At 38.5% G+C, this 14,526-nt stretch overlaps 1 protein-coding gene across 2 annotated transcripts in view; it reads right to left on the reverse strand.

The window, feature by feature from the left end:
- Positions 1-6,043: 6,043 nt before the first annotated feature.
- The window catches only part of RC3H1 (ring finger and CCCH-type domains 1), an 82,802-nt gene continuing 74,319 nt past the window's right edge, over positions 6,044-14,526 (reverse strand). For both annotated transcript variants that reach the window (XM_045982221.1, XM_045982220.1), the window contains exon 20: positions 6,044-13,600. In XM_045982221.1, coding sequence (XP_045838177.1) covers positions 13,450-13,600 — 151 coding nt within the window. In that variant the 3' untranslated portion in view covers positions 6,044-13,449. The remainder of the gene's footprint in view (positions 13,601-14,526) is intronic.

The following is a 14,526-nucleotide window of genomic DNA, read 5'->3' on the forward strand; positions in this document are numbered from 1 at the left end:
TCCCAGCAGCAGCTCCTGATGCTTGCTGTTCATTCCCTCCTGTTCTGGGCTGTTCTGTTCTTTTCTCTGGCACCAAGAAGACCTTGATGGAGTATAAACAGGAGAGCTGAGCTCCTGCTGCTCGTTACTGAGTAACTCAAAGCTTAACTTGTCATGGAAATTTGGCAAAATATCCAAAACACAAACCAGAGCTGTCTCCAGCTCTCCTGGGCTTCTAGGTTATGAGGTGGTTATGCTATTTTAACTGAGGTGAAATAAAGTTTGTCAAAATAATCCTGCATTATTACTTGGCAGCTTTTCAGTAAGATTCTCAAAGCATCTCACTGGAATTTGTTAAAATTCTCACATGGGTTAGAAAGTCCAGCTTTAGTTTCAGGGACAGCAAATCAAAGTCACAAATATTTATTGAACATGCCCAGTGCACAGGCCACTGGACCTTCCACGTACCAGGTGCTTGATAAATATTTGTGTTTAAAGGAACCCGGCTTCAGAGTCGTTTTGCTCACTTATTAGCAGAAAAATACTTTAAATCCCTCCTAAATGGAAAGTTGAGGTTATTAAAAGTGCTTACTTCTCCAGAGGGACTGACGCCTTGTATGACCAGAGTAGTGGGCAAGGGCATTCTTGGGAGGTTGAGCAGGAGAGCGGAGCATGGGGTCAAACTCACTGTCCAGTTTTAGTCCGGGAAGATGTGGGTGGTGAAAGATGGAGAAGGGGGGAAGACAGCAGAGGTAGAGGGACGGGGGAGGTTATGTGGAGACAGAGGGGATGGCTTGGACAGACCTAGAAACTGCTGGAAAGAACTCCTAGGGAAGCCAAGGCCGAGCGGGTGTGTTTGGTGAGTACGGGTCAACCATGTGACTGGTGTCTCTCACCCACCGCTGCCGCGGGAGGGCTCCTTAGCAAATCTGTCCAAACTTTTACAAGCGAGGAGGTGGAAATGAGGATCTAGGAATGAATGTGGCTTGGTAGCTTTTATCCCATCAGGACTCGGGATTGGTTTCGGGCCCCTTTCGTGTGGCCAGTGCTGAAAACCAACAGATGCTGCTTGGGAATAGGTTGTTCAACTTTGAACAGAAACGAGTTTTAGGAATCCTATCTTGTGTGCTTACCGAAGTTCGGCTAAGCAGGGAATGGTGCCAAAGGCAAACCCTCAAGCTGCTTGGTGAGAGAAAGGGGCCGGCCCACACCGGAGGCACGGCTGGGGTCTCATTCGCCATCCAGGATTCCTAGGACAGGTCAGTTTCCCTAGCTTGTCAGGGTAACAAAGGGCCTGCTCAGAGGAGGAGGACGACCTTAGGGACTGAGGGAAACCAGAGGGTCCTGTAATCTAGATCATAATAGCCTGAACTCCTTAGACTTGAGAGGATAAGATAAGCTGAGGTGACTGTAGGTCTTCCTGGAAACTGAGTATGTACGAGAGCTTTGATATTGCAAAGGTAATTTTTTCCCTTTAACCTGATGCTGTAGGAAACTACCTAGTGCTTGGTGGAGGGAACCATGGGAGGCGGCTCACTTGGGTGGCACGTGTTCGGGTGTTTAGTGATGCCAGTCATGCTTATACCATTTGTGGTCAAGTTGCAGCTCCGTTATGCACGATCTGGGACATTCTTCCCTCCTCTTCATTCCCACTGTCCTGGTGCTGACCAGCCCTCATTACTTCCTGAACGTCTACTGCAGCAGATGCGTGAGTGGGTTTTCTGCCCCAGGCCCTATTCCATTTCAAATCCCGATAATCCCATCTCACTCTGGCTTCTTACTGATTTGAACTGCCAAAGGATAAAATTCAAACAACTCAGAACTATACACAACTTGTAAGTTTTACTATTAGATGACAGGGTGTGGAGCTATTTTTATTGATTTTGAGTAGGGGTTCTCTGTGCCTCCTGGATCTTGATACTTGTTCCCTTTGTCAAATTAGGGAAATTCTCTGCTATAATTTTCTCCAATGTACCTTCTGTCCCTCTCTCTTCTTCTTCTGGGATCCCAATTATTCTAATACTGTTTCGTCTTATGGTATCACTTATCTCTCGAATTCTCCCCGCGTGGTCCAGTAGTTATTTGTCTTTCCTTTGCTCAGCTTCCTTATTCTATATCATTTGGTCTTCTATATCACTAATTCTTTCTTCAGAGCCTCCATTTTTTATTGCACCTCATTAATTGCTTTTTTGATTTCAACTTGGTTAGATTTTAGTTCTTTTATTTCTCCAGAAAGGGATTTTATTTCTCCAGGGATTCCCTAGTATCTTCCATGCTTTTTTCAAGCCCAGGTAGCACCTTGATAATCGTCATTCTGACCTCTAGTTCTGACATATTACTAATGTCCATATTGATTAGGTCCCTAGCCGTCGGTACTGCCTCTTGTTCTTTTTTGTTGTGATGAGCTTTTCTGCCTTGTCTTTTTATCCAGATAAGAATAGATGAATGAGAGAACAAAATACTAACGGTAGCAATGACCCCCGAAAAATATACACTAACCAAATCAGAAGAGACCAAAAATCAGGGGGAGAATGAAAGGGAGAAAAAAATAATATATACATATATATATATATTAGACTGGTGTATAGAACAGAGCCACACACTTGATTCTGGATATGTGTGTATGTATATATATGTATATATGTGTGTATGTATATATATAATATATATACATACACACACATACATACATATACACACCCACAAAAGTGACTGTAAAAATGAAAATTTAAAAAGGTTCTAAAAAAGGAATTAAGCAGTTGATTGGAAAAAAAAAAAAAAAGATGGGACGCCTGGGTGGCTCAGTGGATTAAAGTCTCTGCCTTCAGCTCAGGTCATGATCTCAGGGTCCTGGGATCGAGCCCCGCATCGGGCTCTCTGCTCAATAGGGAGCCTGCTTCCCTTCCTCTCTGTCTACTTGTGATCTCTGTCTGTCAAATAAATAAATAAAATCTTAAAAAAAAAAAAAAGGAAAGAATGTGATCAGACTGGAGATTAGAAAAAAGCCATGCGTTAGATTTAGGGTATATTTTGATCTGTTAGAAGAAACTGTATCCTAAAATTTTGAAGAAAAAACCTGTATGTATACAAAATGTATACAAAAACCTGTATGTATACAATGAAGAGATAAAATATGAGTATAAAAATGAAAATTTTAAAAGATTTTTAAAAAGGTATTGATAAAATAGAAAACATTAAAATAGGAAGAGGAAATTTTTTTAAAAATTAAGAAAAAAAAAAGCCATGAACTCTATGTGTTGTTTCCCCTAGCTCTGGAGTTTGCAATTCTCATTGATCAGTAAACTTGGTCTTGGCTGGATGTTCTTGCTTATCTTCTGTGGGAGGGGCCTGTTGTAGTGATTCTCAAATGTCTTTGCCTGAGGCAGAATTGTACCGCCCTTGTGGGAGGCCAGGCTAAGTAATCTGCAGGGGGGTTTGTTCTTGGTAGCTTTTGTTCCCTGAACGCTTTCCATGTAGCTTTGGACGATGGGAATGAAGATGGCAGCCTCCCAATCTCTGGCCCCGTAGGAGCTGAAGCTCAGGGCCCCACTCCTCAGTATGCCCTCAGAGAAAAGCAGTCAATCTCCCATCTCCCTGGTCTCCGGTTGCAATTCGAGCTCACCTGGCCTGTGACTGAGCATTTCTTTCTGGCGCAGGGCCCTGTTTGGAATTTCCAAACCCAGCATATTCCTGCAGCATGCTCCTCTTGAGGAGGAAGGAGGAGGTCTCCCCGGATCTGCCACTTGTGGGGTCCCTGCTCAAAGAGCAGTGGCCCAACTGTGCCTTGGATTATAGCTTGATTATAACCCTGAGCTGAAAGACCCCTCCTTGGCTCCATCTCTGCAGCCGGCCTCCCTGCCTTGATACCTGGGAGCTCTGCCACACTCAGGCACCCCCGGTCCTTTTGCAACCCTGTGCATCCTGAGACCACACTGTCCCTGCAAGGGCACCACCCCGTTTAGCCTCTGGAACAATGTCCCTTCTAAAAGTTCTGATTTTGTGCTTGCTGCTCTACCACTTGCCAGGGGCCAGTCCGTCCTCTCCCAGTGGTCTCTCTTCCCGAATGTTGCCTTGGATTCACTTCTCCGCACATCCTACTTTCCAGAAAGTGGTCAATTTTCTGTTCAGAGAATTGCTGCTCTTCTTCTCTTTGATCTCTTGTTAGTAGGTGTTCAGAATGGTTTGATATCTAGCTGAACTCCTGGGACCCGATATTTAGATCCCCTACTCCTCTGCCAACTTGCTCCTCCCCTTATCTTTCTTTTTTAAACAATCTTTTTTTTTTAAGATTTTATTTATTTATTTGAGAGACAAGAGAGAGTGAGAGAGCATGAGCACAGTGGAAAAGGAGGGCTGTGCAAAGAGCCCAATGAGGACTTGATCCCAGAACCCCCGGACCATGACCTGAGCTGAGGGCAGCGAGCCAACTGACTGAGCCACCCAGGTGTCCCTCTTATTTTCAAACTGTTCATGTCAGTTTCCATAAGTGGAGCCCAAGCTCCTTGAAGATGAAGACAGTATTCTATCTTCTACAGTGTGGTACATATGATTAAGTACTCAATAATTCACTTCAGTAAACACCAAAGTGGGTGTTCAGTGAGTAGTTGAAAGGCCACTTTTGAGTTGCAAGTTCTTCCAAATAAGGGTGGCAGCCTTAGTAACTAAATGGGCCACCATGTTAGAACGTGGAGGGCATTTATTAATTGATCATTGCAGATTGGCTGGTTACTGGGAATGAAATGCTAATATACACAAAAAACAAACTCATATTAATCTATGTGAGTCTCAGTGTAAAGGGTCAGAAAATATCCTACTGCTTGTGCGCAGGGTAGGCCTAGGATAGTGGTAAAGATGGCATGGCTGGTTTTGGAATTCCCACTCTAGATTTTGTTAACATTCAAGGATGGTTGCAGTAGTTACCATCCTTCATACCCTCTAACCTTTCTTTTACTATGGTTGCTTCCCTTGAGGTCAGGTGTGGTACCAAACAAAGATACCTAATTGCTAATTGTTGGTAGGAGGTGAAAATAACCTTCACTGTTTAGGAATATTACTTTTCTGTAAAAATAAAGGAAATGCCAGGAATTGTCAGTTATACATCTTTTAAAAATATGGACACTTACTTATATAAACATGTTGCTATTATCACACTGAACAAAAAGGTCATCCCTTGGTCTTACTTAGTAACCAGATACCTGGGTGGCTCAGTTGTTAAGCATCTGCCTTTGGCCCAGGTCATGATCCCTGGGTCCTGAGATCGAGCCCCACACTGGGCTCCCTGCTCAGTGAGAAGCCTGCTTCTCCCTCACCCACTCCCACTGCTTGTTTTCCCTCTCTCACTCTCTGTCAAATAAATAAAAATTTAAAAAAAAAAATTCTCCCACATTTGATTTGCTGGAATCAGGATCCAAACAAACTCCACATGTTGCATTTTCCTTTTTGTCTTAACTTTCTCTTGAATCTAGCAGCCCCTTCCCTTCCCCTTTTTCCTTTTTCCTGCCACTGAATTGCTGACTAAGGCATATTTTACACCAGTCTCTAGGAGAAAATCAACCTACACACCCTCCCAACTGCAAGGAATGACTAACGGGTGGGGATTTCAGGACAATTAGAAGTCAGTTAGAATGGAAAGACAAAAAATATTTGCATCAGGAAGTACCTGCAGGAAGTCCATGCTGCTTAAACATAAAAGAAGGTCCTGATTAAGAAGTGGCTTATAAAGGTAAGTAATAAATAAAATCTTAAAAAAAAAAAAACAAACCAGAACTCTGGATATTAGCCCTGGAGTCTCATTGACTACTGATGCTAGGATCTCAGATGCACTACCTTTACTGTGCAATAGCTTTAGAACACATGAAGGAATATGAATTGTAGTGTATTTAAGTTTGGAGTAATTCCTGTGATATTTCTACAAAATTGGCTAGTGCAAGTATGTTTTTATCTAATTCTCCATTTTTCACATAAAAAAAGGTGTTAACTAAATAAACAAATAAAAAAAAAAGGTGTTAACAATCCCAAGGTTAGAATAAAATGGCACAGACTCATTTATAAAAAAGACTACACATTTCTCATTAATTTATCATTTAATATAAATGCCGACAGAAAGCAGATAAAGACCTTGTAGACACTTTCATATATTTACAAACCAAAAGGTGAATCACCTCCTTCTACTTGTTAAAATAACCCTTTTATCTGCAACTCATGGGAGCTTTAAACACTACTTAGGAGCAACATGAGGCTGAGTCAGTTTCCACGGTATTAAAGGAAATAGCATTTTAACAAAATGTGGCATCTTTGATATAAACAACATGCACACTAATAATACAAAATTGATAAAGATGGCCTTAATCCTCTTAAAAACCTGACAAGTATAACATGTACTTATTCAGACCCAGAATTCTGCTGCCCTAAACATCTTCCTATTACTCTTTATTTCCACCTCACTTGTTTTGAAGGCTGTTTAAAAAGAGAAGAAAATGGTCCATTTCGAACAGGGTTTTTTTTTTTTCTTCCTATTCCAAAACCACAACTTTCAAGAGATAAAGTCTTCAAATAAGATTTCACAGTTTGCCAGAATCTAAAGAATTATTCACAGCTTGTGAAATTCCAAACCATTTATCTTCATTTCTTTTTTTAAAAAGTTGAAAACACCTGGAAAAAGTAAATTAGCAATTTAAAAATCAGCTGTCACTTTAAGACAATAGTTTTATTCCTGAACAGGTGGGTGGAGACAGGCAAGAATAAACAGGGAGCTGAGGCAAGGAAAAAAATAGGATTCAAGAGAATTTTTTAAAAATGGTACTTTGTCTAGCACTGACTTATAAGAATAGGAGATATAAATTCTCACTATCCAAAACTAAGTGATATCATGAAGTCATCTATAACCTGACTCAAATCTCATGGGCTCCTTTATTAACTAAATTATTTTTGTCTTGTTAAATATACCTCTGCAGGGCACAATCACATACAATCAATACGATTGGTAAATTACACAAGCTCAATCCCAAGCAAATATGCATCAATGTTAAAAAGTTTTTTTTAAAAAAACCAAAAACCAAAAACCAAATAAAACAAAATAAAATCCACCCAAAAAGGTGATAATGACTGCAGAATGTCTCGGGGAGACTGGTATGAGCCTAAAGACCAAATTGACCATAGTCATGGGAAAAGGGTAGCAGGAGGAACAAGAGAAGAGACCACACACAAAGAGGAATCTCACAACTGGAAAATGCTTCAGTGGGTAAAGATTTTGTTCATCATCTTAATTTTTTCCATTGCTCTTGTTCCAAAAAGTTAAGAGTATCGTCATAAAGTAAGACAACAAGGCCTCTGATCAGTGAATAAAATGGAAAAAAGAAAATTCCCCTGCAAGTTCCTTTCATTTCCAGAAGTTAAGAAGAGGATGAAGGGGATTGGGGTGGAACTGGGATGTGGGGTATGGCAATGAAAATGTGGGCAACAACACACCTGGAAAAAGTAGCTCTCAGGACAGTGCCTTCGTTGGAAAGAGGATGTAAAAATGATAAAAGCTTCAAATACCTTTAAATCAGAGGAATATATTACAGGGTTGTTTAGATATATTGTAAGAATGGCAGCCAATCAGTGATTACACTATAGTGATTTTAAAAAACAAAAACAGGCACCCCCCCCACCCCCCCGCCAAACCAAAACCCAACAACATCCAGGCAACCAATTATCCAATAGTGTCTTTCCATCCTTTTCATGACCCTTTTATGCACTGGCTGGGGTGGGGGGCAGGGGCTGTCTGATAGTTTCCAGTTATAAGATGACTCTGAGTGTACAACCTAAAATGGAAGCCAAAGACTTGTGAGCTCTGTCTACACAGAGTTAAAAACAACAAAACAAAACAAAAACAACCAGAAACAGACCTCAGTACAAGAAAATAAGTCACCTTGTCTGGTATATATATACACATATACTAACTCCACAGGATTTAACTTTTCTAAATACACATTTTTGGACACAATATTATCTTGAGGTTTAACTTCTCTCTCTTGGGTTATTGTGCCTTATTTTCTTGTGAAAACAAAGGTTTTTATTCTAGGGATGTTTTGCTTAGGAATAAAATTCAAAGTAAATTCAGTGTTTGGCTGAAAATTCAGAGGCTCTGAAAAGAAGGATTCCAGTGATGAGGTTAAGTCCCTTTATCACAACAAGATTTCAAAGGGCTCTACCCACTTTCTTCAGTGCAGTATTGAAAACCCACCTATTGGGAACACATTTATTATTAAAAGGTGTTACTTCTTCCTGGTGGTGGCAGTGTCCTATTATCTATTAACATCATAGCTAGTATTACTTATCAATTAGATATTTTATATGTGAAAACATCTTTAGCAGTCAAAGCAATAAAATCTTAAAAACCAAATCTTAAGCTGGTATTTACTACAATTAACAGTACCTTTTGACAAAAACAGCTTTTTTTTTCAAATGGCTCAGAAAAGTTGAATAAAGAATTTAATAAAATATTAACTGCAATCCACCTACAACTCCCAGTAAATCCTTTCAGCAGGAAAATTTCATAAAGCTGAGCTGAAGCACAAATAAATATAAAAGTCATAGCTGTCCAAGGTAGAAAGGTATGAATGAGGACCAGCAAAATGGGTAAAATGATGACAGCAGTAGACTGCTTGCTTGTTCAATCCCTAATGTTGGAAGTAAAATCTGCTTTAGTTTAGTTGCTCTAATTTTTTTTCTAAAAGGACAGGCTGATTTTTCAGGGAAGAGATCATCTTGTAACACTATTACTTGTAACAGGCAGGTATCACCAACTAAAAAATAAATATAATCACACTCTTTTAGGGGACAAATCTAGGTAAGCACTGAAGTTAATTTCCAGGCAGATCATTAATTTCTCCAAAAAAGTAACTGCGTCTTTCCTTTTACAAAATATGTATCATTACAGGTGCTTTTAACAGGTAAATTTAAAATTATGAAACCTTTACTCAGTTCTTTAAAATGAACAAAAATGAAGTGGAAAAAAGATGGTAAGATCTCCATCCATCACCATTTGTATTTAAAAGCACTCAAATACTTTTTAGTGAAGAGAATGTTTTTCTTCAAATCCAAATATAATCGTAGACATGCAGTGACTATAGTTTATTTCTCACCAGTCACATGGTCATGAATTCTTTTACCCAGTCTCATAGCATGACCATAGTGATACAGATTGTCCTTCCAGACACAAGTACAAAACCAAAACACACAAGATGCTATCATGACAAGATAATCTCAAAAACGGGGTCTGCTTACACACAATATTGTAAAAGATGACATTCACTGGTTTAGAGAAACTGGTGAATTTTCATTACTTTTACATTTTATAAGGCCAGCTACCTTTAACAGTTATCTCTAGATAAATCTACTTACACAGTACAATCAACTGACAAATACTAAAAGGTTTCACAATCAAAATGGCTATTTCCCCCCAAACCAAAACAGAGTAAAGCACAAGTCTTTGGCTCTCCTTTAAAGAAAACAGCAGGTTACCATTCTTAACCAGACCTTTGTTTGCCTACCAGTAGGGCAAATACCACATTTGTGCATCACTGAGTAATAACACCATTAGAAAAGGCAACTTCACAGAAGTTATTGGCTAAGCGAATTCATTTGAATGCTCTGTTTTGAGGCAGCAAACTGTCACTATTGCAGATTGGGGAGGGCAGTGGCAGTGGGTAAGTCAAGGGGAATCTGCAAGACAGAAAAGGGTCAGGAAAACAAAACAAAACAAACTGAGCTCCAACTCTGAAGACCTATGGAAAGGCTGATGGAGTTACACATTCATGGTAGCAAATGAGAATCATACCAATTTTATGTCTTTTTTTAGGCAAAAGAATAAATGCATGGGGAAGTCCAGAAGGGAAGGGAAATACGATGAGAGAAGGGAATCAGCCACATTAATGCCATACCAAATAATTTTTTTATACATTCTGAGTATTTGGATATTTATAACTGGCATTAGAAATAGTGTCTTATCATGTGAATACTATTACTAGAAACCTATGCTGTAACTAACTGTTCTTTTGATTACAAAAGTTATAAGGAATGGATCTTTGGTCACTTTAGCTTCTTCAAATTACCCAAGACAGGGCAGCTACTGGACTTATCTTGTGACAATATCTATAAGGTAAAAGAACTATATATAAGTTAGGAAACTATGTGTAGATATCTTATTCTTAGTTCTTCTATTCTTTTCCACAGATACCTTGGGGGGGGGGAGTACTTTTATATTCCTAGCTATAAGAAGATTCTGGTTTTGTTATCTAAACAAGAGTGAACACTATACTCCTACCTTCACCCTCTCAGAATTGCTCATGTTCATCTGTGATGTCAGTCTTGCTTCTAAATTCAATGAAAAGCAAATAAAGTAATTCCCAGAAGAAATTAATATTTACTAAGTAGAAAGCATAAAAACTGTATTTCCTATTTGATTGATTTAATTTCTTAACTGTCTCTAAAGGCATACATTTTAAAAGCCAAAAAAAAAAAAAAAAAAATCAATCCCTTTCACAGGTTTTGACCCCCCCCACCTCAAAAAGGCAGCTGAAGAGTCAAGCAGTTAAAAAAACAGTCAAGCAGTTTCGCCCAAAAAGGCTGCTTACCCTTACAGGCTCATCATTTCACAAAGTGTATCACAGAGAAAGGGAAAAAGAAAAAAAAAAATCCAAACTTTGGAGGTTTTATTTAATTTCTAAAACTGCTTGGGGGTACTAGGAAAGTTTTAAGAATTTCCACTGAGATAAGGCAGAATGACCAATTTCAAATAGGTAAGTTAAAGGCACAGTGGGATAGGCTATCATTCTTCTGCCTTTCTACCCAACCAGATTTCCTGTAGAGTGTGTGGGGCCTTACTGAGGTACAGCTAGAATTAAGGCTACAATTTAAGTGATCTGCCCCCCACCCCCATCACCAATGAAATTACCTTAAAAAGTGAAAGGGATGATTTTAAGTCAATTCAAAATAGTGGTTTTCTGGTTTTATTCAGAATAGAAATACGACCTATTCCTGCCTAGCTTATGAAATCAAAATGGTGGAAGCAAGGAGTGTATTTGGAGGATATAAAAATAAGAATAACAGAAGTTGACTTATTAGATGTTTCAATGGATATCCAAAATAGAATTTTACTTTTATTCTGAACTTCAACAAAATCAATACTCAAAAATTCCCTGATACCAGAATCATTCTGAGTTCCAAACTGAACCAACTGCTTCTAAAATTTAGGAATTATCTAACATGGCCAAATGAGAAATAAGATCTGCCCAAATCTGCCTACAGAAGGTTGGAGGCCAAGAATGTTGCCTTTTATAGTTATACAAAGAAATGAAAAATCTTGGGACTCTGTCAGACATACAAAGTTTCTCTCCTTCTCCCAAAAAACAATAAGCACTTACACATAAGAGGGTTTCAAGCAAAAAAGAAAACAAACAAAAAAGCGAAAAAAGCAAGTGTGTATTTTTTAAAAAAGGAATATATGATATCAACTGAAAAAATGCCTCATCTTCATTCAGTGCTTCTACCTCCCAATCAGTCATTTTATCGCAACAGCTGCGCTCATGCGAAAAAATCCTTAAAACATACCCAATATATATACAGATATAGCTATGTATATATGTATATATATAATATATATAAATTTTTATTTAAATAAAAAAGAAAGCTCGAATCCCAAGCCAATATGTGTATATCAAATCCTTGACCAGCCAGGTCTGTAGGGCATAATCAAATTCAATGTGAAATAGTATATAAACACGGTGCCTTGACTGGGCAAATTAAATAATCGCTACTCAAAAGAGTGTTCTGTTTGGACTCTCCTACTGGTAGGCAATGGCAGGACTGTATTTCCCTCCCCCCTCCCCCCATTTGTTTCAGTTAACAGTATGATGGACACAGAGCTTACACTGAGGTTGTTATGACCTCAGCAGGAGTTAAGGGTTAAGAAAATAAGAAACAAGAAAAATACAAACTCTTGCTTTTACCCAACCAAAGCAATGCAGTAACTTATTACATAACCAGTGCTTTCTGTTTTAGTAGTATAATCCAGAAAGGGAAATTTTTTAAAAAATCAGGCAAACCGAGGGATAGGAAGGGTGACTGCATCAAATAATCCCCACTAAACATGTTCTATAGGGTCTTAGTTCAGTATAGACACATGGCATCAGAATATGTGCAGCAGAACTAAATTTAAAAAATTCTTCCTTATTCTTTTCAACACTTTTACGAAGAATCTCTTCACTACTGTAAAGTCAAGTCTAAGAAAACTGACTTTTAGATAATTACGACCTAATGGTGCCAATTTCTGAACAACAACTAGTCAATTCATAACTATCCTTAAGATCTGGGCAGTCTGTATTTGCCAAATCTATTTGAAAGCCAGTGGCTTTCATGTGATTTTATACTTTTGGGTTTTGACAGTAAAACAAAATAAAAACATCCACTGAAATAACATGACTATTCATTTTCAGTTCAAGTCAAGTGTTGCAGTTTAAAACATGGTTGATTTTGTTTGTTTTTTAATACATTTTATGATTTTAGCAGAAGTTTAATTTGAAAAAGCACAGCTCCAAATTTCCAACCATCCACTCAGTACCAGTAATACACTGACCATGTATTTTCAGTACGGGTAAGTTACAGTTCATTCTTAAAATCATCTCCATTTAAACAAATCAAAGAGCCTACAATACTGGCCTGACTTTCTGATTACATTAAGAGAATGACATGGATCCTTAATATGAAGTGAGGTCTTCAAAAAATTAATTGGTAATTATCTCTCTGGAAAAGTGAAAACCAAAAGTTTTAATGCCATATGAAAAACATACATATGAGGCCAGTAACCAGAAAGAGAAAGAAAATTACGACTTTCAAGTAATAGCTCTTGGAAAAGTTGGTTTGCTGCACATTTTCTAATAACTAGTCTACTACTGTCTCTTTGTTTCTCAAGCACCACCAAATTCTTAGACAGTCTGGTGCTTTCTGTCTGTTTTAATTTATGGGGTTTGCAAACGTTGGATAGGACTGGGGGTAAGGAATTATACACTGGGTATGTAATAATACCAAAATACAAGAAAAACCTACTTCATTAAGATCATACAATTAATCAAACAGAGTGTATATATAATATCTTCTTTTTTTTTTAAAGCCCTGGATCCAAGGCGTCCAAAGTTATTAAAATAAAGTTCATTCACAGAACAAAAACAAATTTAATCTGAATTGCTTGCAGATACTGCTAATTTTCTTTTTCTTTTTCTTTTTTTTTTTTTAAATTAAAAAATGCATTAATGTGAACTATGTGCAGGGTTTGTTTTTAGTAGTGGTGTTTGTGCACATTGCCTCCGCTACTTTTCCTGGATTTCTCTGACCACTCTCAGAGAAAAAGTTTAGAAGTTATCTGTTCTCCTACCCTTATGCCCCACAAATTAATCAGGAGTAAAAGATAAACGTTGGACTCTTCATAATTTAGGGAGCAGAAGTGGGTGTGACTCCTGCTCTCTGGGAGTCGTTGTTGTCACCTCCTCCCTCGGGGTCCTCTGACAGGTTCAGAGAGCTGGTCTTGTTTGACAGGAGGCCGATATTCTCTTGTGTCAAAGCTGAGCCATTTGGTACATCGCTATTAACATATAAAAAAAAAAGTAAGAATTTTAAATAAGGAGAGAGATGAAAATGAGTATTAGTAGAATAGAATCAATAGGGTCTTTCTTGCAGCACCTGGGTGGCTCAGTGGGTTAAGCTCTGCCTTTGGCTCAAGTCATGATCTCAGGGTCTTGGGATTGAGCCCCACATCGGGCTCTCTGCCTATTTGTGATCTCTCTCTCTCTGTGTTAAATAAATAAATAAAATCTTAAAAAAAAATAGGGCCTTTCTTTTACTAGTATGGAAAAATATGCAAGTAGCTATTTGGATTTTAATTTACAGTTCAATGTCCATGGTTTAAGCATAGGGGTTGGCAAACTAAGGCTAAGCAGTGCCTGTTTTTGTAAGTGTAGTTTTACTGAAACATAGCTTGCCCATCTGTTCATGGATTGTCTATGGCTGCTTTCACACTACAAGGGTAGAACTGAGAGTTTCTCCACAGAGACTGTAAGACCCCTAATTTTATTTTATTTTTATTATTTTTTTTAAAGATTTTATTTATTTTGTGACAGAGATCACAAGTAGGCAGAGAGAGAGGAAGAGAAGCAGGCTCCCCGCTGAGCAGAGAGCCCGATGCAGGGCTCGATCTCAGGACCCTGAGATCATGATCTGAGCCAAAGGCAGAGGCTTTAACCCACTGAGCCACCCAGGTGCCCCAAGACCCCTAATTTTAAATTCTTACTATCTGGACTAAAAGCTCTGACCCCTTCTTTAGCAGGCTTACAAGTACAAGAAATTATTTAGAACTTGGGACAATGCATCGATTTTTTTTTTTAAGATTTAATTTATTTATTTGATAGACAGAGATCACAAGTAGGCAGAGAGGCAGGCAGAGAGAGAGGAAGGGAAGCAGACTCCCTGTTTCACAGAGAGCCTGATGCGGGGCTTGATCCCAGGACCCTG

This window comes from Meles meles, chromosome 17 (assembly GCF_922984935.1).
Source record: "Meles meles chromosome 17, mMelMel3.1 paternal haplotype, whole genome shotgun sequence".
Lineage (NCBI taxonomy): Eukaryota > Metazoa > Chordata > Mammalia > Carnivora > Mustelidae > Meles > Meles meles.